Source organism: Barbatula barbatula (assembly GCF_947034865.1).
Source record: "Barbatula barbatula genome assembly, chromosome: 14".
Lineage (NCBI taxonomy): Eukaryota > Metazoa > Chordata > Actinopteri > Cypriniformes > Nemacheilidae > Barbatula > Barbatula barbatula.
Genome location: NC_136777.1, coordinates 10,196,557 through 10,221,662, shown reverse-complemented (window position 1 = coordinate 10,221,662; position 25,106 = coordinate 10,196,557). Strand labels below are relative to the sequence as shown.

The following is a 25,106-nucleotide window of genomic DNA, read 5'->3' as shown; positions in this document are numbered from 1 at the left end:
ACATATATAAAAGGACTGAAATGGGGCAAATGTAATGGAGGTCAAGTCACTGATTAAAGTTTTGTATTGTGTGTGAATTTACTTGTTCAATTTGAAATCAGTGTCGAGTTTTGCAATTTAGGAATTCACAAAAGTTTACAATTATGTTATCTCAAAAACATTGGTCTTCTTAAATCAGCATGGAAATTATATATATAATTATATATATTAGTTTTTTATTAGGTAATTCCAGCATCAGTGTGAACTATGCATACAGCTAAGAACAATAATTTTGACAATCTCCCACGACAGGAGACACTTGATTTACAACCCAAAAGTCTTCACTGCTGTGTTTGCATGAAGATGAATCAACATTTTAAAAAGGCTGAGAATATCATGTCAAGTAAAGAGGAGTACATTACTTGAAACTAGTGCTGTTTTGTTAAGACAATAATGGCATTTTTGCACACAGTGAAAACAAACAAATAGCAAGGCATGACACCATGCATTCATGAAAATGTGATGGTACAGTTCCAAGGAAGAAATTATTATTTGTTTGACAGAGTTCAGATGTAGTCCTGAGCATCTGTTTCAATTCAGACTAACATATGACTTTTTACAATTCTCTTTCTTTTATGTCTTTGTCAAATGAATGAAGGAATTTGTAGTGCAAAATACAACGACTGAAATGTAAAAGTTCTGTAAATGCAAATGCCTTTTTACACCAGGTGCAAATTGGGATGTTTTTATGTTTCCCATTATTTAGTCACTTCCTTAGGATGATGTAATATAGGAAATAGTTCTGATTGACAGTGGAAGAGTTTAAGAGTTTATTTTTGAGTCTATGATGTGACGGCTGTGGCTGAAGGACAGTAACATAACAATTTTCAATCTTTTTAACCGTGTGTCATGTGTATCCGAAAACAAGTTGTTTGCTGTCATTAGTGACTTCAGATCCATCAGTTAATATCAAGTCCTTTAAATTAAATGCTTCCTGCTCAAAGCACAGATGAATACATTACTGTTCTTGGATCCGACAATTTATATCCTTAAAATGTTATAGAGTGTGCAATCTTTAAATATTGTGTAAATGTTCAAATAAACCATTTTAGGAACCCGGTACTAAGACAAACATTGTGACAAGAATGAGATGACATTGATGACAAGAATGAGAACAATCTTAAGGTCAAAAACAGAAATCAGCGATAGGCCCCGAGCTCAGACAGGCGTTATCAGCGTGAGATATTAACCTCTGTGACATACCAGAGACTTCAAAGCATTAGCCTACTGCCAAATCTTTACCTACAAACAACAGACCCACACTGAGTCAGTATGAGTAAGTGGGTGTGCAAGTAGTGATAACTATTCCCTTAGCAAGATTAGAGTCATGTCCACACATGCAGAATACATTTATTTATACCATGGTCTGTTTGAATACTGGATTCTGATTGGCTGGAGGGTTTGCATTAAAATCCTTTTACACATTAACAGCTTTGACTTGGCAAATAACTATGTTATAACCGGGATTAACAACGGCTAGCCGTGCATTAAAGGATTTTAATGTACTTCGCGGCCTCCAACTTCAGGCTAGCGTGTGCATTCAATGAAACTGGCTATATAAAGGGGTTTAAATGTTAATGAATTGAATATACATGTTCCCAACGTTTCATGCTGCCCATCTGCACAAGTTAGGTTGACATAGCCTACTGTGATAAAAAACACGTACAGCATCATGTCGTATGTCGAAATATCATATTTGGGCATGTAGAAATCCCCTTTGACCGGTCTGTTTTATTGTCCTAATCAGAGCAGGCTGATAGAAACCAGGCTTATCATATATCAGAGAAGCTACCTCATGACTCCGTGGTAAATTCCGCCTGAACAACGCTTAAGGGGACAAGTAGGCGATGAGCCAGACTGAACACAGAACACAATTGTTCAGGCTACTGCTAGTAATTCATAAATCTCATCATGGTTGTCATGGGAGCTGAGCTGTCTCTTACAGCAGAGTCCCTCCTAACACTGTGGAACATGGGCGATGCCCTTCCTGTAATTCTTTCAGGCACGTCAGAGTTGCCATCAGTCCTACTCAGTTTTACTAGAGAAGATACCTGATGTACTATTAAAATAGAATTCTTTCATGAAAAGTAAAGTACAAATCATGAGGATTGATTTCTGAGCATGCACACGTGGCTTGCTTTCTGATGTTTGTACTGTGTGTCATTAAACTAGGGAAAGAATTTGGCCACCATCACTGAGCTGAGTAAGACTGTGTAGTGATACATCCTATATAAGTCATTTGGGAGTCATTCCTGTTCTCCTGTGAATATTATTTTAAAGTTGGTTCAGTTGGATTTCCTTCATGAAGTTTATAAGAATGGTAACATCTCAAGTAAACTATTTATATTAAACAATGTGGACAACACTGTTTGTGTTTGTACGACAATAATGTTATGTCAACAACAAAAAGTATAATAAAAAAATCATGAATAAGTCTATCCACCTACACCCCCACCTTTACTCTTGGTGGAGCCATTTCCTGTATATCCCTGATGGAAATATGTGGAGCATCCCGGACACTGTCACAAGCACACATTAAACTAAACATATATATATATATAATTTTTTGGGCCCATATAAAACGCCCAATCTTTTTTAAACAAGCAACTTATTATCTTTGTGGTATCGAAAGGTCTAACTTGGTTCTAATCTGGTTACGTATGTCAAAATAACTGATATTTTTACAGGGGGTCCTTTGGAGTTTAAATTTCGGTTTTCTCTTTAAGGTCAGCTGGAAACACAGACCTTTTGCCCAACTCTTTGAGTGACCATTTCCTTCCTTTGTCCTTTTTGCACTCGTGTAGACTGACTGGGTAGAACTCCTACATCAAAAGTCAAAGCAGGCATATTTGTTTCACTGGGGATGCAATTCCATTATTCGGACAAAACCTCTTACTGAAGCATTGCAAGTTCACATTAATACTCTATGGGTCAATACTGATAGTTCGAGTTGTTGGAATATTTTGGGGAAATTATAATGCCATTATTATCAGACTTTCATAAAACAAAATGGCAGGAAATATGATAAGACAATAACTTGAATTTCAAACACACCAGAAACGTTGAAAGTTTTTCCCCGAAGAACTAGGTAGACTATTTGAAAAGTCATGATACAATCTCTGACAACTATGTTGAAACACTTCAATGGTATACGATGATGAACAGTGAACTTCCCCAATGTGCAAACAAGAAGATTGATTATCACATACTATAACATTTTGGAAGCGTCATCTAATGAAATTATCTTCCCTTCACAACCTCGCTCTCTCAGCGTCAACAGCAAACATACCACACGTCATTTCCATGGTATCAAAATAGGTTTTATTTCACAGAATTAAACAGTGTCAAAACTTTAAAAAGTTTGCATATAAATGTTTTAAAACTAGGAGCTTAAATTATGCTGACATAAAAAAAGTGACATTCACAGAGTGGGTTTATTCCAGGGCAGTCAAAGTTTCATCTTCTCATTTCATTAATCATAAGAACCAATGAGATTTGTATCAGGCTTTGAGTTTCCTTTAAGCTTCTAAAACATTTAAACTTACACCCTGATAAAACTGTAGGAAGAAGAGAAGCCATAACCAGTGTAACAAAGATACACTAAGAGAATTAACTAAATTAATTGAATGCTCGCCCATAAGATGTTAAAATATGACCGCTGTATTTGACTCAGATGTCTGTGAAGTGATCTGAGGCTTTTGGTATAGGGTTTCTAAAGAATCAGGTCATTCAAGTTAACATTCAGGACTCCATTCCTGAGAGAGCGAGAGCACTAACAGACACATATCCTTCAGAACCTTGTCTGGATGGTTTTTAATGCATTGTGACTATTGAAAAAAGTAACTAAGGCAGACACCTTGCTCATTTGGCTTTATGTTGTTCAGTCTTTTGATTCCTAAAGAGCTCTTGCCTCCCCTAGTGGTGACATCTTGAAACTTCTGTGGCTATAGGACATCAATGGACTGTGACAAACATAACATTTTTAATGTATGATAACTTTCCAGATGTATGCATCTCAGACATTGTAAGGGTAAATTTCTTTGTGTCTAATAACACAGCAGCCCTTATTTTAATTAGATTCCCTTTCAAACGTATTTCAATTAATGACAAAACATGCAAGAGGTCATTTCCAGTCAGACCACATATCCAACCGCTGCATATCCGTCTCATAGCTTTACAAAGCCACAATCCCTGGTTTTCAAACTCTAAGAAAACAAAAAGTATTTCACTTTGAAAGCCCCACACCCATGCTCAGCTTGTGAAACTTTCTATGAATCAACAGTTCAAATAAGTGTCCACAGGGCACCCATAACGCCACAAAACACTACACCAAACCCACTATTTCTGACATTACTTAAAATTTGCACAGGAGTAATCAGATAATTATTTAGAGAGATTAAGCTAAAACTAAAATGAAAAACTGAAATGATCGAATTTTTATATATAAATTTGTAATGTAAAAGCCATAGATCTCTGCAATTGTGGCTAAACTAAATTATAATTTTACCTATAATATACTTAGGGACCACAAAAATGAGGCTGTTATCTCCTAAATAACATTAAAGAAAAGGGGACACCAAACTTGTCAAATGTCTTCCATTTGTAGCTGCGCTTCCTTTTTTCTAGATTAGTGTTCCAGTAACGCAAAAGGCTCTAAATGTTCACATACTTCACACGGATGCATCAGCCTGCATCAAACAAACATCTAACATGGATTTGAAAAAGCAAGTTAAGAGGAACAGTTAGAGAAAGAAAAAAGCATGCTAATGCAAGCCATTGGAAGGTATAAAGATATGAATTACGACAATTTAATCTGGCAATATTCAGTAGCACAGATGAGACAACGTTTGAAAATGTTTGCCTCATTTTAAGACATTTTGTTTCCGTCCACATGTGACTGCTGTAAAACCACAGCCTCTAACTCTGCGTATTCAGCTGACTGACTCACAGTACCCAACCCCACTGCAGCACGAGAGTGAAAAATATCCATGTCAGCATGCCACACAAGCACCCATGCCCCACAAAGAAAGAGATTGAAAAAGAAGAAAGAGAGTAGGAGGGTAGAGTGGGGGGTACAGCTCTCCCCCTCAGTGGCTTTCTTTGGCTGTTTTGGGCTTGGATGCTTTCTTAAGACCCTCTTTCATACTCAGGGACTCCAGCTGCTCCATTGAGTCAGCTGCACCCTGGCTTGTGGTTGTCCGGGAGGCGCTGGTGTCTACAAACATGTTTGGGATGTCCTGACCGAAGTAGATCTTGCTGTTTGCTGCTATGGAATGGTATTTCATCAGTTCCAGATACTCTGGTGTCAGCTTTAGCTGTGGAGGAGGGAGACAGGGATCTGATAAATGACACAAGCATATCCTGTGTGAAATCGTCTCTATTGAAAGAATGTGTGAGCACGCCTCCATGTGTTTACTGTGAACGATAGCCCCGTCAGCTACAGCTTTGAGTTATATTTGAAGTTCTATAGTATATTTAAGCACCTAAAAAAAGTTTAAAACGATTCGCTTGAATGTTGAATTATGAGCAAAACATTACGGTGTCAATACATCACGTTTGTTCAAATAAAAATGACAAAACAACAAGCACAAACATCAATGACAACATTATGTATTTTACCCTGTTGGCTTCAGAAAATTTTGCAGCAGTGTAATACTCTGCATCTGCTCTCGCTTTCTCCCTCGCCAGGAAAGCAGAATCTGTCAAAATCCAAAAACACCATTCGATAAGCAACGCACTAAGACACATGCCGTGACAACACTTATAGTCTGCAGGTACATCAGACCTTCTATTTCAGAGATCTTTTTCTCTGTTTCCTTCTCCATTACTTTTTGCTGGAAGTGAATCTCTGCCACTTGAGCCAATTTCTGAGCCTCTGAAAAAGAGCAGGATGAATGAGAACAGATGCCCCAGTGTTTCTCTAGAATCTTCACACATTAAGCATGAATATATCTGTAGGACGTCCACCTATGATAGCCTTCTTTCTCTCAGTTTCAGCTTCCTTCTCCACCACTTTCTGTGTCTGAACTGTGATGAGTAGTCTGGTCTTCTCTGCTTCCCTGCAGACAACACATTTTTTTAAATGGATTATGAAAACCAGACCATTTTAAGGGAAAAAGTGTCTTAAACTGAATCACATCTAAACAAGCTAACTCACATTAGCTCATAGTTCCTTCTAATTGACTCAGGAATTTTGGGTTTGGTGACTCGCACAGCCTGCAAAATAACATGCCAAGGTGTGATTTGCCATTACAGTAAAAACTGAAACCACAGAGACCGTAACAGAAGTCCTACCTGAATAGTGAGTCCGGGAGCCATAGCATTCAAGTCTTTCTGCAAAGCCGTCTTGAGGTTCTCATCAATTATGTCTGTGAAAAAAAACAACTAAACTCAATAACTTGAGTATACAAAAAAACAAACAATTAGTTAGCAGGAATTGCCCTATACAGAGCATCCGGAAAAGTATTCACAGCGCTTCACTTTTTCCACATTTTGTCATGTTACAGTCTTATTCCAAAATGGATTAAATTCATTATTTCCCTTTTTCCCATTATATTCCTTTTTTACAAACAATACCCCATAATGACAATGAGAAAGAAGTTTGTTTGAAATCTTTGCAAATGTATTAAAATAAAAAACAAAAAAGCACATGTACATAAGTATTCACAGCCTATAAGTATACTTTATTTGAGATATTAGTAACTCACCAAACAGCTCTATATAGACCTCCTGCAGGGTGTGTACGCTGCAGAACTGGTTGAGCTCATGGTGAATTTTGTTGAAGATGAGAGTCTTGTCATAATCTGCAGTGTAGTTCTTCACAATGTCAATTACTGAAAAGAAGAACAGTAAGGTGCATAAAAACAATTTAAAAAAATATCAAAACAATGATCAAGCCCGGGATAAGGCTCTTACCTGCTAATGGAACCAGCATGTTGACTACTTCAATTCTGTCAAAATAGATCATGACACCCCCACTGTGGAAGACAAAGTTGAGTCTCACAATATAATCGAATGGCCATTATTATCTTTTTTATGCTGTTTTAGACAATACAAACAAGACGAAAGTTTACCTGGTGCCACAAGGCACATTTTTTATTTCATCCGTCTGCAGAGTTGTCTATACAAGTGACAAACAAAAGGCACAAAATCTTTAAAAGCCTCAAGACAAACCCCACCTTTGTTCCCATATTTATGCAAAACGGCCTAATGGTGAACATCCACAGCTGTTGTAATAATGGATATTTGTACCTGCACTGATCTGTATGAAGTAATGAAAGGCAGCATTATATGGTATCCCGGGCCATTAGGATTGGTTAGCAAAGCTCCTCCTCTGAAAAACACATAAATGCAGATTGACATTAAAATAAACAAATCCATTAAAATAATGATCACAATGAATGCAATGGAGCAGGATTAATTCGTATAAAAATAATATTACAGGTAATTGCACATAGTCCAAATTTGCATCCAAATTTGTATACGACCTCACGTTGTGTCAATTCACTACCTCCGATATTTTCATCCGTCATAAACAAAAATCGTACAGGAGAAAATGCAGGCAGAGAGTAAGGACAGCCTACCTAGCGAGGTACTGTCAATGAGGGATGAAAGAGATAAGAAGAGAGGCAGAGCGAACGTAGGATCAGGCTGTATTGTTTAGCAATTTTCTTTTGGAACGGATGAATTCATACGCTTCGACTCAGTGTGCACGGTTTCTACGGGATGACAAATAATATTTCGGAAAAAAAAATGTGGACAATATGTGCATTGCAAACACCTTTACACTTACACTATCTTAACAGAAATGCTAAAAGGTTTTCCACCAAGGGCATTTTTAGGGCTGCAAAGATTCCTCGAGTAAGTCTATTGCAAAAAATCATCGAGGCAATTGTTTTTGCCTCGAAGCTTTGTTTCATCCATTTAACAAAAAAAACATGCCCTACTGCATTTCCCCACGGACCATTATTACTAACACACAGCCCGCTAAACTCTGTACATGTAAAACATGTTGATTTCTTGCTTCATTATGTCCAACAAACTAGATGCGGACTTGTGGATGCCGAATCCTGTTAATTACACATACCATCTAGCTGTTCTGCATGTCTGAGTGAATGAACAGCAAAGTTTAACGTGCTACACACGTGATGCTCATGAATTTGTTTGCGCTGTATGAGAACATGAACACATGAACTTTATCTCCAGAGAGTATATTTCACAAACATTTTATGGTTCGAGTGAAGAAACAGAGAAAAAAGTGCGTCTTTAGACAACCTGCCAATACAAAAGTACGGTTAACTCTGTATTCTTATGTGGACAAATATACTACTATTTAATAGAAAAACCTTTGAAATTAATCTTTTTATTTTTATTCATACATTTGTATTATATTGCATTTTGAAGGTAATACGGTAATGGAATGTACTAAATGGATTTAGTTTTCACAGATATTAATGTATGCAATTTCAGCAATAAAAAACTATTCTAAAAAGGAAACAAATGAGTTGTTCATTTTAAAGAGACCTGTCTTATTTTCTATTGTATATTTAGTAATGCTCTTTAATAAAGAAAAATACAAATGATCCGAATACCCAATTAATCAATGGAAAAATCAGTAGAATCCTCGATTACTAAAATAATCGATAGCTGCAGCCCAGACATTTTCATTACATCAATGCTCTCACCTGTAATAAACTGCCAAATGTCCCTCTTCAATCTTGTGTATGGAAGAATGTAGCAGAATGGACATAAAACCAGCCAATGCTGCAACTACAGCTCCAACATGTGCCATTATCCCTCAGCATTCACCTGCTGAAAGAAAGGTTTGCAGATATGAGAGCTGAGCTGATCCCTATGATAAACACACAATGTATATAAAAAAACACAACACAAGATAAGACACAGATCAGCCTGTGCGTCTTAACCCCCACTCATGTGAGCCCACACACACACAAATCTATAATCGCTGAAGAGCTGCAAAGTAAACCGAGATAACAGGCTCTCCAAGTCCATAAAAGGCCACCCACTGCCCTACAGACACGGAAGCACTATGGCAGTGCAATGCAAATATATAAACACAAACTACATTATGCCCTCCCATATCGCCCAATATGCACCATTGAGAACTTTGACACCCACAGCTATTTTAAGGGAACGGGTGTTTACCATAAACTGTCAGTGAGCCTGAATTGCAGCCTCTGGCTTCGTTTCAAAGTGAGCTGCAGCCTACCTAGACAGATTTTTAGGCACCACAAGCAGTTTGTAGGTCGGCAACTGGCAAGGTTTTAAAACTGAGTTCTTACATATCCTACCCTATCCGTGTTGGCAAGCGACTTCTTAAAATGAAATGCTGACTCGCCCATTCTACTGTACAGGACACAACTGATAAGGGTTTTCTTACGGTTTAAACATAAAACTACGACTATAGTTCATAAAGGCTGTTCTATCCCCCGTAAAACCGCCACCCTAGTAACGCATTGATACATTTAAGCTAACCAACGCCCGCGCGCTTCCACGGTCGCTACGGTTGGCTAAGCTAACGTTCATTATCTGATATACAAGCAAACCTTGTGTCAAAACGAGCTTCTGTCAAGTTAAACGTGACACACGACGAGCTTATACAAACCGACAGATGCATTTACCGATCATTCGTTAAGTTCACTTTCACTGGACATTACTTTATTATTCACGAGGCGCTGCCCAACATTGTAGGTTGAAGGTTCCTTGTTGCAACGCTTTGTGAATCTCACACACGGACCATTTCCCTTTCAAAATCAGTCTCGAACACTCTTTCAAAATAAAAGTACTTTTTAGCTATTATAGTGATTTTAATATCTGACCGATTCTGACACACAAAATAACCTGATTTAGCAGAACAAAAGAGAACGAGAGACAATGCAATTATATTATAGATTTAATTTATTATATTTTCTTATAAGTGGTAGATGTTGTTCGTGTATAGGTTAATACTATTTTACCAATACTATTTTACCATATTCATGAGTATGAAAAATTACTGTCATAACCAATATTGCTAATAACACTTAATTTAATTACATAAATATAGCCTCTTTTCTGTTGTTTAAACGGACCCATCTACTTTAAAAAGGGAGCGTTTGATATTGTAACTAGACGTTTTTTAAGGAGATAAACATTTAGACATAAACTATACTTTTAGTCAATAAAACAATCCTTAAATTATGTGTAATCGGTCGCACTCAAGTCCACGTGTTGTTTTCGGTTGTTATGGAGACACACGCACGCTCAGAGGGTCAACTGACACGCTAGCATGGATGTGTTTGGAAGCTTGGAAGTTCGGTGAGTTTACGCATTATTTATTTAACAAGAATAGAATTATATTAAATAATTATTGATATTACATAGCCTGTAACGTTGTTATGTACGGACAACAATTTTCTATAAGCTATACTAGCATTAGTTCAGTGTGTATGACAAGTATCATCACAATATAGCCTATCATAAATAAGGCAGTTTGTATATTGTTTAAGGTGGGTGCAAGGATACACCAATGGCACTGTTAAATTTGTCGACAAGAGAACAGCATGTTACACCTGTGGAAATTTCATTGTTTTACTCAATGTGGACACTAAAACGACGAAGACTCTGCAGAGCCCTGGGTCTGGCATCGGAGCCTTTACAGCCTGTGGGCATCGCAGGCTTCTTGCCTTTTCTAACCTAAAACTCAATCCTTCAATATTTGTCTATAACTATCCAGACCTTGAGCTGATGTGTGAACTGAAAGGTCAGTCATTAGACCAGAGCTGACTTATTGCTTTACACATATACATTAGTTAATGCTCTTAAACATATTGTTGATAAAAATGACTGGAGTGCAAAAATCTTAATGGTAGTTCATTCTTTGTTTATAGGTACTGCTAAACTGGGCTACACTACTCTTACACTGTGTGATTCTGGTCCTTATTTAGCCTGTGTCTCCGACATACCTGATCACACCATCACTTTATGGTAAAATGCTAAGCATCTTCCTCGCAAACTTGATTTATATAGATATATATATACTTTATATATACATTATTATTTACCTAAATCAATCACTTTTTATACTGATATACTGTTTAATGGAAACAGACTAGATGAAAACGGCCAAATAACGTAAAAAGTTTATTAAAGTTTTGTAATATATCAGTGTATAAAGATGAAACATTTCTTGTAATTTCATTTCTGACAAATGTATATTTAAGTTTATATCAACACGTTTTTAACAGTACGTTAGTTTCACCAGAGATTAGCATGAAAATGTTACATTTTGCATTGTAGTTTTGTAATGTGGTTTTAAGTGTGATAAATCTCAAGGTCAACTCTTGCAGGAACTGGCAGAGTTGTGTTCCACTTTGTAGCCATCCACTGGTGGGAGAGGGCATCATGGACTTGGTATTTAATCCCATGAACTGGTGTCAAATTTGTGCTGTAAACTCGAGGTCCCTCGCCATTTGGAATGTTGAAAGATGTGGCGACTTTCATTTGATGAAACCTAGGTAGAGGAGTTTCCTTACCAGCAGATGTCACTGTTAATTGATTACTGTATATAAAAAATAACAAGATTCATGCCTATCAATGTACATGGGTTTCTGACTGATGCACAAACATAAGATAATATTGATTGTATACTTTACCAGTAATCTTTTTAATGTTTGTTTGGCAGTGTTGTTGATCTCCCTGCTATTGATGCTTCAGTGGTTGAACATGAAGCAAACCCTTCTCAGGAAAATGGAAAGATGACATATTTGGGCCCTCAGATGCCCATTTCAGCCGTCGCTGGGCTGAGTGGGGACAGAGCGGACAATTTTGTGGTACTGGCCATATTTTAAGTAGAGTGGTCTCACAATATCGAATCTCGCCCTCATGTTTGTGTGTCTTCAGGTAATCGTTTTTTGTGTCTCAACAGCCTTTGAAACAAATAAAACCAAGGGTGTGTGTAAGTGCCATCTGTTGGTCAATTTCTTCTGACCTTTATGTTGGGAGCAAGGAAGGCTTTCTCCTTTGTGTGAATCCTGATACTCTGATCATCTCTGTTCTATACAAACCGAAAACCAATGGTATAAATATAGGTAAGGGGAATACTCACTAATTTCACTTTATGTTACAAATTGATTCAACACATTGATTTTGATTAATTGTTATGCCACAGATGACGGTGAAACTTCCCTGCAGGAGGGCAGTTTCCAGAGTTTTGCAATGCAGGACTCCAATCTCTTTGCTGCAGGAAATGTAAGAAAGTAATTATGGTGGCCACGATGATAACCATACATAGAGACATCTCTTTTATAATTTGAGACAGACAGATTCTTTTGAAATTTAAGAGCAATTACAAATCTCTTGCAGGATGGCATTTTACGAAACATTCAAATTAAAGGAAATACATTGGAAGTGGTTCAGACTCTGGCTTTGGATGAGGCAGTATCAAGCATAATATTTTCCCCTGATTGTGAAACATTGCTAATAACTTCTAATACAGTAAGTGTATTTATAACGGAGTATGTTTAAAATTATACTGTAAATTGCTATAATATAAATGACACAACCCCATATCACCCTATACATTATACACCCTATATATTTATGCCAGAATTAATTATAGGCCAGAAAAATTATTGAATGCTCTTGGTATCAAAAATCTTGATTTATTTTGCTTCACAGGGCTGTGTTTACAGATTAAAACCATTGCTAAAGGACAAAGTTGTAAAAGTCCGGGATGCCCTCTGTGGAGATTTCGTGGGTGTTGCTCCAGTATACACTGAGAGAAACCTTTGTTTGGTAAAAATGTTTTTATCAATTGTGATCAGTAAACAAATATACGTTATATTAGAATATGATAGTATTCATATATTGTAAATATGATAATATTATATAATATAAATATATAAATTAAATGCAATTAGAAACAGATAATCCATACAGACATTTTGTCATTGTCACTACTGATTTTTTATTTTAAAGGTTTTTTTAAATAGCGTTTTGTATGTCAACCCTACATGTAATTTGTCTTTTCTTTATCTGCAGTCAGTCAGAGAGGGAGGAGAGATACAGTTGTGGACTTTGGATAGTGGACTTTGCATGGGCTCCATCTTTTTACACACAAATGTTAGTACTATAGTTTTATACACAGTCATTTTATTCTAATCATGATTTTGCTATACATTAACCTATATTTTTTGGTCTGATTCGACTTCAGGTGACCAGTATAGCATGCTGCCTCATAGGGCAGTATGCTGCTGTAGGGACAGTTACAGGAGACGTCTTGTTTGTAGAGATGACCAAAAAAGAGAAGCCCAGACTAGTACATAGAATTCACCTCTACCATGTTCCTGTAGACAATTTAGTGTGAGTTTCTTCTCAGTATCAATATCAATTTCTATCATATTTGAAGTTGAAGCGGAGCTGAATATGAACTGAATCTTTACCGTGTATATTGTTCTGAACAGGTTTGATCAAGGTGGAAACTTTTTAATTACTGGAGCATCAGATTCACACATATTTGTGCTGGATGCAAGGCCGTCAAAAGGATTTGAAATTATTGGATGGATCGGTACTTTTTTAGAATGACACAGTTTGTAGTGTTTTGTCCCACCTTTTGTAAGATATCATTGAAGTAATTTTTAAGATATTGTTTTAATACATTTTAGAGGTCCCAGGTGCCATTATAAGCCTGTCCACTCAGTACAATAAAGACAACGGTCAGGTTCAAGTCCTGGTGCTATGCAGCAAACAGATGGAGGAGAAGACAGAAGGACAAACCAGTGAGGGGAGTGTGCTTCTGCTGCTGACATTGTTTGTACAGCAGCTCACAGGTACTTCAGAAATACTCTATAAATGAGAACAGCAAATGGAAAGCTACTGTAAATAATGTTTAGAGGAAAATGACGAAACATTTTGTACATTTAGACCACACTTAAAAATATGGCATTCAAAGTGCATATGTTAGAGAAAGCTCATGCATACATTAAGCAAAAAGTGTTTTGATTTTATTTATTTTAAAACAATATTTCATATGTAGTTCATAGTTATAATAAAAAAATATATTTTGGGCACTTCATGGTTGTTAAACCAATGGAACATGTCCTTAGTAATTGTGATTAACCACACCTGTGGTTACGCAGCTAATACACCTGTATAGGGCAACTAAATTATCTTGGGACCAATTGGTTTTGGATTATTTAAAAATGACATTTCGTTTTTGAAAAGGGTAGTGTAATTTGTTTTCAGGTGTCATTTGATCATCTCATAATAAAACATTCATACAGTTTAAGTGTGATTAATTTTGGGGTTATATTTTGACACAACTATTATGGCAATGTTTCTCAAAATTATGTGCCACTCCTAGACTCAACAGGTTGTGTGGATGTTCGCGGCTGTCTGCGAAAAGAAGTTTTTCACAGTTGTCTGTATGAGCTCCCTCACACTCTGTGCTCTTGCGTCTTGGCCACCAACAAGATATTTGGTTACTGTCAGCAGAAAAAAGTCTTGCAGCGATTTACTATCCCTGAGGTGCAATAAAAACAAATACCATACACAGTCATGAACAGTTTTATTTATTTTTGTTGGCACTGCTCCTAACTGTTCTCATGTGATATACAGGGTGAAGAAAAGTTCTCCAAGGTACAAGAATCAGTACAGTTGATTCCAGAGGAAGAGGCTGGGGGGCATCTCCTGGGCCCTGCATTTCTACAGCTTTCTCCTCATCAAATGTGGTTGGCAACTGTTGGCAGGGATGGACTGCTGCGTCTCTGTGAGATCTCTTCAATGGTATTGTCTCTTAGAACTGACATAATCATATTTTTGTCTGTATTTGTAAGCACTGGGCTAGGAGCAACATGTATCCAGGAAACTGCCCAGATTTCTCACTGCTACGTTGTTGTACCCGCCTATGATGTGTAGGACAGGTATGTGCAGCTGCAGTGCCACTCATGTTGGCAGGGTGGAGTCGGTTCTGTTTGCTTTACTCTAGACAGTCAGACCATCATCACTACAGGCCTGAGGGATGGCTCTCTTGTCTGTTGCAGGCTCAGGTGAGCTTTGCATTCCAAAAAATGCTCCACCAACCATTAGAAAGGATTTTAAATAAACACATCAAACTGAGAAATATAGTAGAACCTTAATAAAAGGCTGTGCATTCTCTCTGCCTTTTCACCCTTATGTTAATAATGCTTCAACAACAGATTAAAGCTTTCTGGGGCTGGCAAAGCTAATGCAGCTGCCCAGTATGGTCAGTTGACCGCTGAGTCTTTTGAGTCCAAAGCATCTATAGAAAACAGAATCCTTACCAGAATGAGTGACTGGAATCCACAAGCGCAGTCTTTGATTCATACAGAGGAGGTATAGAACATTACACACTTTTCTGTTGTTGTTTATATTTTATTGTATTTGCACTGTTTTGTATTGTTTATTCAGGTTTGGTTTGTACAATGCTATGGTTTAATTCTAAACGGGATATACATGCACACACACAAGCTGCACAGCTAAATGTTGTGAGGTTGTTTAATATTTGTTTAGTTCTCACAAAAAGGTATTTGTGATGTTAATTATTTGAAAAAATCATTGCACACAGACTTTTACTCTAAAATGCATCTTACACTGTCACAAAACATTACAAATAATTTTCCTGAAATCTTCCTAAAGGTCAATGTTAAAGGAAAGACAAGTGGTGAAAATGAGGAGGAAAGCTACTCTGCATCCCCAACTAGTTCTACATGGCTTGAGAAGAAACTTGATGCGGTCAGTTTTATCATTTATTTATTTATTCATGCATTATAAAACTAACCTTGTGATTTATATATTTATAACCTGATATCAAAAGACATTTTAGGATGTGACTAACCAACACCTTACTTCACCCAAAACCCTAAAATCACAGCCGAATAGACAAATATTTTTATTTATCACGAGGTGGCAAAACCATGATAAATGACTCCCCTAACCCCGTCCCTAAACCTAACGTTACGGGGAAAAGTCGGATCATTACAAAATATACCAATGAGATCATAGGAAATAGGAATTCACATAAATGAGCCACCTTGTAACATAGGTATGAATTCCCATCAGATTGCGTTGATATATATTTATACATATGATTAAAACTTTATTAAATGCATTCGATTGAGAGTCGTGCTGGGTGACATTAAATGTCTAAATAAAGGGGAAAGTTAAAAGATTAAAGGCTGAACTGACAATGTCACAAACTCCTGTGAGACTGTTGATAACCAATGACCAACAAATCCCAATTTGCACACTTCAGCTTTACAATTAGCATGTTTTTGCTCTGTGGAAAAGTACAGAATGACCACTTGAACAGTTCTGTGATATACTAAACCAATATACCAGTACTGAAACACAGAATCATTCAATGCTTTGTTTCTCTCTGAAGATACCAAAATATGACTTGGAAGGGTTTGAACAAGATGTAACTTTTCATGAAGCACTGTTTATTTAAAAAATATAACGCCCCAAAATGAAATAACTAAAATTCCTTCACCTAGAAACAACATCAAAAAGATGATTTGCACAAAAATATATTTGAAAATAACAAACCAAAGCTATTATTCAAGCCCTTAACAAATAAAAAGTGCAGGCTTCATATTTCTGATTTAAAAATAACACTAGCATATTATTATTATTACACTCCTTTAAATCAGTGATGTGATACAGTTATACCAGTCAATGGCCTCATAATCTAACAGTGTGCACTGTGTACACATTTCTTTAAAATCATATATTATACGGTTTTTATCTCAACTTTCAACGATAATGCATAAATCCTAAAACCCTGTGCAGCTTTCCATTGTCGTCATGGTCTTCATATCTAAACAGATTCACCATGAGGAGACTCAGCAGTATTCAGATGTAAAGAAGACCCTTAGAAGAAACATAAAGGTTCTGCGTGACACGGTACAACACAGCATTTTACTTCACTTATGTTTACACTAACAATTCTTGAAGAGATTTGTCCAATTAGTCTTTGGATCCCTGCAGATTCAGACTATGATGCTGGAGAATGAGAGTCTACCAGAAATTGAGAAACTTGAGCAACAGGAGTTTAACCTGGATGTTGAAGAGCAGCAGAGGCTAAAGTCTGAGGCAGAGCAAGAAGTAACCAGGGTAAACATGACTGTTACTTAGAGATATTCAAGAGCCGTTTATATTTTAGTGATAATATGAATACAGTAGCATTTTGTAAATTTGATTTGCTGTAACTAGTTTGATATTTACTGTGATGTTTTGTGTTTGCATATTTATGTCATTTAAGGTGAGGAAGGAGATAGAGATGGAGAATCTTGCTAAATGCTATCAGAGGGAGGTTCTGAAGAGGGAATGCTGGGATTCCATGAAAATCAAAGGAAAAGCCATAAAGGTATTATTCTGAATAGAATGTTGCGGGAAGTATTCACTTTATGAAACAAAATCCACATCCACCATTGATTTAACTTTGGTTGAACTAGAAACATAATATGCTCACCAAGAGTCTTTGTGTACTTTTTTGCCCCAGGCCTTTCATTTAAATTATGAGGTAAAGAACTACCCCATGAAGGAACGCACTGAAGAAGAACTCAATGAACTTCATAGGGTTGAGACCATGAGGCAGATTGAACAGGCAGATTCACAAGTAAATGAATGAAACCAAATCCTCATTTAAAACTCAACGTAATTTACCCAGGCACAAATGACACACATAATCTGAATGTTTTAATAGATCCAAGACGTTCTTCTACAATGGAAGAAGGATGAGGAAGACAAGGATTCAGAGGACAGTGAGACTGACAGTCCTGCTCTAACAGGCAGTTTGAGTTCTCTGTACGGAGGCTTCAATACGTATCTCTACAACCAGTTCAACTTACACATCAGAGAGCAGAAAATCAACCAAATCACATTGCTGAAGGTGACGGCTTCTTATCTTGTAACTATAAACAGTATAAAACCTATCACTCTGTAATTTAATACATTACATATGTCTGTTTTATAGGATGTTATCTACAAAGTGAAGACCTCTTTCAACGAAGAATTTGAGGCTGTGTACAAGCAGAAGGAACAGGAAATCAACCGTGTTAGAGAGAAGAACAACCGTACCTCTGAAATTATGGCTAAACTGGACCTAAGGGAAAGCCAATGGGAGCCTACTCTCACAGATAATGAGTGTCCTGAGAGAGCTCTGATTGTGACTGACTCTGAGGTACAGTAACACAGGATGACTGGCTGAGAAGGGATTTGTATAAGGTCTTGGTTTTAGGTTACTGTACAATTAATGACGCAACTAGCTTCTCTAACAAGTTTGAACATACAACCATTTAAAATCTCCCACGTCTAGCATCTTTTAATAATTTCATTATTTATGGCAGACTCATTCAAACATGTACTATATTCTGATTTATTAATGCTAACAATGGGCCTGACAGGCAAATTAATATGAGTGTTTCTAGATCAAGGTAGAGAAATACCTAACCCCCGAGAAGAAGCAAAAAGAAGAAAAGCCAAGAGAGGAGGAAAAACTCCAGGGGCTTGCGGCAAAAGTATGGCATTACTGCACCTTACAACAGATGTGCTTTTAACCGTTCATAACCCCCAATACCTCTTGCACTCAGTTAAATAAACAATCACAACATATTAAATGAACAATCAGTTCACCCAAAAAGTAAAAATTTCTGTCTTCATTTACTCACCCTCGAGTTGTTTCAAATCTGTATACATTTCTTTGTTCTGATGAACACAGTGAAACATATTTGGAAGAATGCTTGTAATCAAACAGTTCTTGGCCACCATTGACTACCATAGCAGGAAATTTTGCTTTATATATGTTTTTTTCTGTGGAACATAAAAGAAGATATTTTTCAGAATAGGAAAGCAAACAGTTCTGGGGCACTTTGACTACCATTATCATTTTTCCTACTATGGTAGTCAATGGTGGCCAAGAACAGCCAAATATTTTCCTTTGTGTTCATCAGAACAAAGATATTTATACAGATTTGAGTAAGTAAATCAGTTTTTAATCCATTTAATATTCATTTTTTAAACTACAAAATGAAGAACTAGCTTATACTGTATTTACAGAAATTGTATGTGTACCAGTGTGTAGATACTGTAGATTGTTTTAATTGTCTCAGAGGATCTCAGATGTCTTGATTTCCATTGCAGTCTGATAATGTGAGAGATCAAGCGCTTATTGTGATGATGGGTGGAGTCCTGGACCTCAAAAAGGAGGATATCCTGAGAGTGGTGAGGTGGCAGGGTTTTTCTGGAAAGTTTAAAACAGGAAATCTATGTATCAAGAGGAAAATACAGAATGGGGTAAAACACTTTAGAGATGTGTGTTTAACTTACAGGAAGTACCTCAGCCTGAGTTCATGTCTAAACCTGAGATACAGTGGACAGAAGAAGAGAGAAAGAGCTTCAAGGAGTATGAGAATAAAGTAAAGGAGCTCAGGGAGGAGCAAGAGAAGTACAAAAAGGTGTGTGGCGTCTGTCATGAAACCTTAAGGAAAACGTTTGCACAAAAGCCCCATTCTGTGATGCTGTCCTCTATTCTTTTTTTTATTTATAAAACCAAAAACATGCTAGTCTTCAAGATTCTTTGGAAAATGTAGGAAAACTGCACCATATGTAACATTTGTTCTTTGTATTTTAGTATTCGACATGAATCCATCTTAATACCACTTTTAAATCCGTTTTACTTTTTGTTGAGCCAGATCTTAGAGTCAGAAATGAAAAAACTGCTGACATCCATTAAAGAGGCTACCCAGGCCTTTGATGAAAAACTCACAAAGCTTTTTCAAAGGAAGGTGAAATCCGAGATGGTCATATACCAGGTAAGATGACACAATACATGATCACCTTTTCATGTGTGTACTGTCATGGCTTGACAACTATGTCCTTTAGTTATTTAATGTTATCTGCTCTTCTATTGTGCTAATAGATTTTGTCCCTGTCACATAAACCATTGTTTTTGTCTATTAGGAGGAGCTCAAGATCACAACTCTGGTGCACTCTATTCAAACTGAAGAGGAGATCCTGAATAGAGAGAAGCAGCTGATCATTAATCTTGAAAGAGCACGAATGTTAAAGGTGATTTGTATTCAGATATTTTTATAGACTTTTTGTACTTAAACAAAAAACGGCATCAGAAGTTGGCACCTGAACAGTTATAATAGCTGATGATAAGACAAACATGTTGTGCAAGAATAAACTTGTTGCATGCTAATCAGATTCTATGAAGATTGTTTTGCACAGAATGTTCTTGTGTATGAGTCACTTCTCTATCCTGACAGAACAAAATTGGCGAGGATTTAAAAAAACAAAAAGGTGTCGTTGATGATTTTCGAGACGTATACGATAGTGCAGTTGCTGAGGACAAAGTAAGGCTATGAAAATGCAGTGTCTTACAGCTATATCATTGCCTGTTTATTCTCCATAACGTCTTTAAAACATTTTGTTTTTTTAAAGCTTCTCGAAAAAGGATTTCGAAAAGAGTTTTATGATGTTCCTGGAAACATTATTGATGATCTCTATAAACTCTACAAACGCAGACCCAGGTATTATTTCAGGGGGTGGGATTAAAACATGAGGACCCTGCAGGCATGCAATTCATATATGTGCATGACATATTTATATATGAAAATATAACTGGGTTTACCAGTATTAAAAAAGGCCTTTATGTCGATTGACAGGGTGCAGAAAATAAAAACACAAACACACAATAACTTGGATAGAGCTCAGTTAGGAACAGCAGCTTTAGAGGGACTCGCTCTGATGATGAAGGCAATGAAAGACCTGGACAGTCCAGAGAACATGCCTAATGGATTAGATCCAGTTGTGTGGGAAAGGTTTTGCTTGGCTAGACAGGCCAAAGTGGAAAGTGAGCATCAGGTGAGAATGCCTAGACAGGATACAAAAGAAAACAGATCACACAAAAAACAGCTACTAGAGCTATAATTACATGTGTTGACTCCTGTAGGTGAAACTGAAAGCATTGACCCTGGCAGAGATGCAGGCTTTTCTGCATAGGAGAATAGATGAGGATGACAAAGCTCATGGTGAAATGAAAAATCTCATTGATAGTCTTAATAGGTGAGAAGCATTATAATTTTTATATCATCAAGGGTACACATAGCACGTTGAAATATTAATGGAAATTAAGATTTCTGATCACATTAAGTATATTAATACCTAATATTTTTCTAGCCTCTGTGAAGAGAAGATGAGGTTCAGATTGGACTGCATGGTGCAGGTTGTTCTGCAGCAAGGTCAGGTTGAAGTGGAAGCTAAAGACTTTATTGCTGATTATGAAGATGCTTTACTGATCCATCGCAGTGTAATTGAGGACCTGAACAGCACCATCAGGGTACCAAGATCACCTTACTCCTTTGTCTTATCTTTTAGTTTAAAAAAAGCCAAACTAGTTAAATTTATTAACGAAATGCTAATTTAAATGAATTATTAATTGGTTCTTCAAATTGCTAAATAATGTATATTGTTTTGTCTATAAACAGTATGCATACATTACACATCCATTATTCATTAAAGAACTCTTGATGTGTTGTTTTCAGGCTTTAGGATATCAGAAAATTAACAGCATGGTGGAATGTAAAGACTTTCGCAAAGGAATCATACAGCAGGAGTGGGAACACAAGAGAATGAGAATGCAGATGGAAGATCTCAGCAATAAAATACGAGATATCCAGACACTGCGCGTCACTCAGGAGATTCAAGAGGTTTTGAGCTGCGTTGTTTTTAAAAAAAATAAAAGTCTTGGGTATCATATGTTTGCTGTTACTTTATCTTTAAAAAGGCTAGGGTAAGTTAAAAATGTATACACCGCTACAGCACATTCCTTGCTTTAAAGTGAACTATAAATGCTTATTTTAATAATTTATTTGCATTTTTCTTATTTCAGTATCTGAACGAAACAAATCAGGACAACAGGATGGCAAAGCAGCTCAAAATATTGGAGACGACCATAGCATTACAAAACAAGGTACATCTGTTTTGTACAATCATCGTACCTCTCTTTTCAAGCACCTTAGATAATAAGACTGTAAAATGTGTATGACTAAGCACAGGTATCCCGTCTGAATGATTAAATTAATAAGATTTGATGATGACAGACTTCTCTCTGTGCCCAGGCTCATCAGAAAAAAGTTGAGGCTTGTAAGAAACAGATAAAACACCTGGACAGACAGATCGCACAGATGCAAGAGAAAAACACAGCCCTTGATTCACAAACGGATGATATGGAGTTAACCGTTGCAGAGACAAGAAATATTTATGAGGCTTCTGGTAATTTTCACATTAAAGCATGGTCCGGAATATACATTTTCATAATAAAAACCTTAACCGTCCAGATCACTATGGATCTTATTTAAAAAACACAAGCAGAACCATTTTCGTCATAAATTCTTTAACACACTGTAAACTGAAGATTTTGTTTTACATACGGTTTATAAAGACTGAATTTCTTTGCCTGTTTTTCAGCAGTGAGAGACAACCAGGAGAGTGAGGCAGAAAAGCACTACAAAGATATTGTTCGAAGAAAGAAGCTGGTGAACATTGCCAGAATGCAGTCTCAAGAGATACTCCTCCTGAGGGCTGATGTGGAGAAATTGCGTATGAAGAACTTTCCAGCCCTTCCACAACTACTAGATAACTGATTCAGAATACATAAATCAGATTTATTATTACATACTTTGGTTGAAAACAAAATGATTGATCTCAAACAATTGACAGCATAAAAGTGCAATAAATTACAAAACAGTTTAATAACAAAATTCACGTTACCAGATATTAGTGAAACTATCTAAATGCTTTAGTCAGCAAACCTGCTAGAGGGTTCTTCTGACCATGCCATACATTTTATGTGTCTGTGAAGTCTTCTTCTGTCCTATTAAAGTGCAGGATTTTATCATCTATCCCCAACTTGTCTAAAAGATGGGAAAGACTGATTTTTTCCCCTTCTGTGGGCAGTTCATTCTGAAGTTCATAGAGCACAGATTGGGCACAGCATCTCCATTTCTCTATTAGCCTCTGCAGCTGGGTCAGGTCATTCTACAAAAAAACAAGACAAAAAGGCATCAGCAACCGGCAATAACATTAATTACAGTTATTTTAAAACAAATGTTTATTTAACAGGTTACCCTTTTTCTATACATCTTGACCATCTTTAATCTCCGCAGAGTTTCTGTCTTCTGTTTCACTTCCTTTCTTAGTTCTTCACATTGATGGCTCAGGTCATGTTCTGTGTTATGTAGACTGTCTGTTTGCTCCCTCTTTTCATTCTGGTTAATATCAGTATCTTCAGTCACATTGCTGTAAACGTGTGAAGTCTGTGAGTGATTGTCATCCTCAATCTTAAGGCGTTTTACAACACTGAGGGGTGATATGAATGTCCGTCGGGTTCTCTTTAATCTTTCTTTCAATGAGGCACTCATGGGCTGCAGTGGGGTAAATACAGCATTAAACAGAGACACAAATAACCTTTTAACGGTTATATAAAGTGTGTTTATCCTTTTTAACATAATCAACAAAAACTTAAAAGTAAAAAGTTCAAATCGACGTCATATTTAAGAAGTAACTTACAGTCTAGTGCAATACAAGTTATTTGCTAATGTTAGCATCCTCCGAAAAACAGACATCAACCTAATAAAGACAATACTCTGTACCTCACTTTTACGGGAACTTTTGGAGACAGACTGGGTTGTATTCGTGTCAGGAATTGACCGTTTTTTCGGCGTTGTCTCCATGATTCACTTCTAGAGACGTGAAATCGATGACAGGAGAAAACGGCTCCCTAATTCCACATGATTGCTGGTGTTAAACTAAACTGTAAATGAAAATAAACAGGTGAAAGGTCTTTCTGTTAGATTATCAGAACGCTGTTTTGAAATTTGTTCAAGTGCCATTAATGTTGTCGTCATTTCCGGGTTCTCTTTGCCGAATAGAGTCTTGGGAAATGTAGTTGTGAATACGTAATGGCCTGAACCGTCTCTCTAACAAAAGCTGCTTACGTTTATATTTTACACCGAGGAAAATGATAGAGGACAAATGAAGCTAGATTATCCATTTTCAGGATTATGCAAATATATTGTTATATAGATTTTTCTCTAGGCTATATTATTTAACCACTTTTTAAATGTAACGTTTATGGGTCTCTTGAGTAAACTGTTTCTCTTGTCCTTTTCGATCTGGAGGCGTATGTTCAGATGCCTGAAAGTGGCTTTATAGACAAAAATATAATTATAGAAACATATATTTGCTCATTACAAAATAATGTAGCTAGGATTCAAGGAGAGGACATTCAGAAGTGTTTTTGTTTGTTTAATCTGTTTATTTAACTTTTATAACTATGAACGATATAACAATGAAATGATACAGAAACAGGACAACAGAAACATTATTTGAAGTGTTTTCGGGGGAAATTTGACTGCACCCATGTATCAATAAAAAAAGCGGGTAGCCTAGGTATGTTAAAGTCCAAGTGAAAGAAAAATTGCAATGTCTATTTTTTCATGAAATACTGCAGCATTTATTGTAAATAGATTATCAATGTGGGTCATTCTCATTTTAAAATGTGTGTGCCCTCATAATCTTTAGTTAAAATCTGAAAATGCGCTTCCGTCCTATAATGACCATCTTACATTACGTCTGTTAGAAGGCTTGGGCGGAGAATCCGTTAACTTTTCCTCTTCAAGTGTCAGTCTGGTCTCAGTTCGATCTCAAAATGCAACTACTTTTTTTATACATCCAATCAAAAGAAAGACGAAAGCCACGCCCACTCTGTTTCTCATTCAAAATTAAATTTCACTCGGAAATGCTTCAAAATGCAGAAGTAAAAACTATTGCAACTTGTTTTTTTGGGGTAAATAAAGTAATGTTTTCTCTTTTTACAACTTTGGATTGCATTTTTGGAGAGAAATTAGTATAGTAGTTTTAACATATTAAATTAGTTATCACAAAGTTGCCCTCTGTTTATATTTCAAACAGAACTCTGTTACGCTACTTCTGAAGGCTGTCCGAATGTGTTTCTCTGAGCTTCATTCGCCCCAACGCTT

General features: G+C 36.6%; 3 protein-coding genes across 6 annotated transcripts; 1 reads left to right on the top strand and 2 right to left on the bottom strand.

Annotated features, from left to right (window-relative positions):
* Nucleotides 1-3,339: 3,339 nt before the first annotated feature.
* erlin1 (ER lipid raft associated 1) lies at nt 3,340-9,843 on the bottom strand. 4 transcript variants are annotated; one of them, XM_079473011.1, is made up of 12 exons: nt 9,717-9,843; nt 8,724-8,850; nt 7,291-7,372; nt 7,113-7,159; nt 6,955-7,016; nt 6,747-6,872; nt 6,334-6,407; nt 6,197-6,255; nt 6,007-6,098; nt 5,825-5,914; nt 5,659-5,738; nt 3,340-5,354 (listed from the first exon to the last, which is right to left on the bottom strand). In XM_079473011.1, the coding sequence occupies exons 2-12, from the start codon at nt 8,828-8,830 to the stop codon at nt 5,127-5,129; spliced, it is 1,047 nt and encodes a 348-aa protein (XP_079329137.1). In that variant the 5' UTR covers nt 8,831-8,850; nt 9,717-9,843; the 3' UTR covers nt 3,340-5,126. The 4 variants fall into 4 exon arrangements, with proteins under 4 accessions (XP_079329137.1, XP_079329138.1, XP_079329139.1 ...); XM_079473012.1 differs by having other exon boundaries at nt 9,681-9,823; XM_079473013.1 differs by having other exon boundaries at nt 8,724-8,847; nt 9,717-9,788.
* A 419-nt stretch (nt 9,844-10,262) lies between these two features.
* On the top strand, nt 10,263-22,709 carry cfap43 (cilia and flagella associated protein 43; the record flags this gene model as incomplete). The annotated part of the gene is made up of 38 exons (XM_079472584.1): nt 10,263-10,356; nt 10,548-10,801; nt 10,929-11,025; nt 11,388-11,555; nt 11,723-11,870; nt 11,966-12,128; nt 12,209-12,288; nt 12,403-12,534; nt 12,718-12,834; nt 13,081-13,161; nt 13,253-13,401; nt 13,503-13,606; nt 13,704-13,868; nt 14,402-14,565; nt 14,656-14,823; nt 14,956-15,086; nt 15,237-15,393; nt 15,697-15,792; nt 16,885-16,962; nt 17,047-17,172; nt 17,321-17,425; nt 17,561-17,677; nt 17,765-17,950; nt 18,035-18,241; nt 18,489-18,578; nt 19,201-19,281; nt 19,389-19,514; nt 19,752-19,871; nt 20,020-20,127; nt 20,331-20,417; nt 20,506-20,594; nt 20,730-20,928; nt 21,017-21,129; nt 21,244-21,403; nt 21,609-21,773; nt 21,956-22,036; nt 22,185-22,338; nt 22,534-22,709. Exons 1-38 carry the CDS (start codon nt 10,328-10,330, stop codon nt 22,707-22,709), a joined length of 4,971 nt encoding a protein of 1,656 aa, XP_079328710.1. The 5' UTR covers nt 10,263-10,327.
* sfr1 (SWI5-dependent homologous recombination repair protein 1) lies at nt 21,659-24,041 on the bottom strand. Its single transcript, XM_079472585.1, has 3 exons — nt 23,718-24,041; nt 23,193-23,489; nt 21,659-23,103 (listed from the first exon to the last, which is right to left on the bottom strand). Exons 1-3 carry the CDS (start codon nt 23,796-23,798, stop codon nt 22,912-22,914), a joined length of 570 nt encoding a protein of 189 aa, XP_079328711.1. The 5' UTR covers nt 23,799-24,041; the 3' UTR covers nt 21,659-22,911.
* Between the last annotated feature and the right edge of the window lie 1,065 nt (nt 24,042-25,106).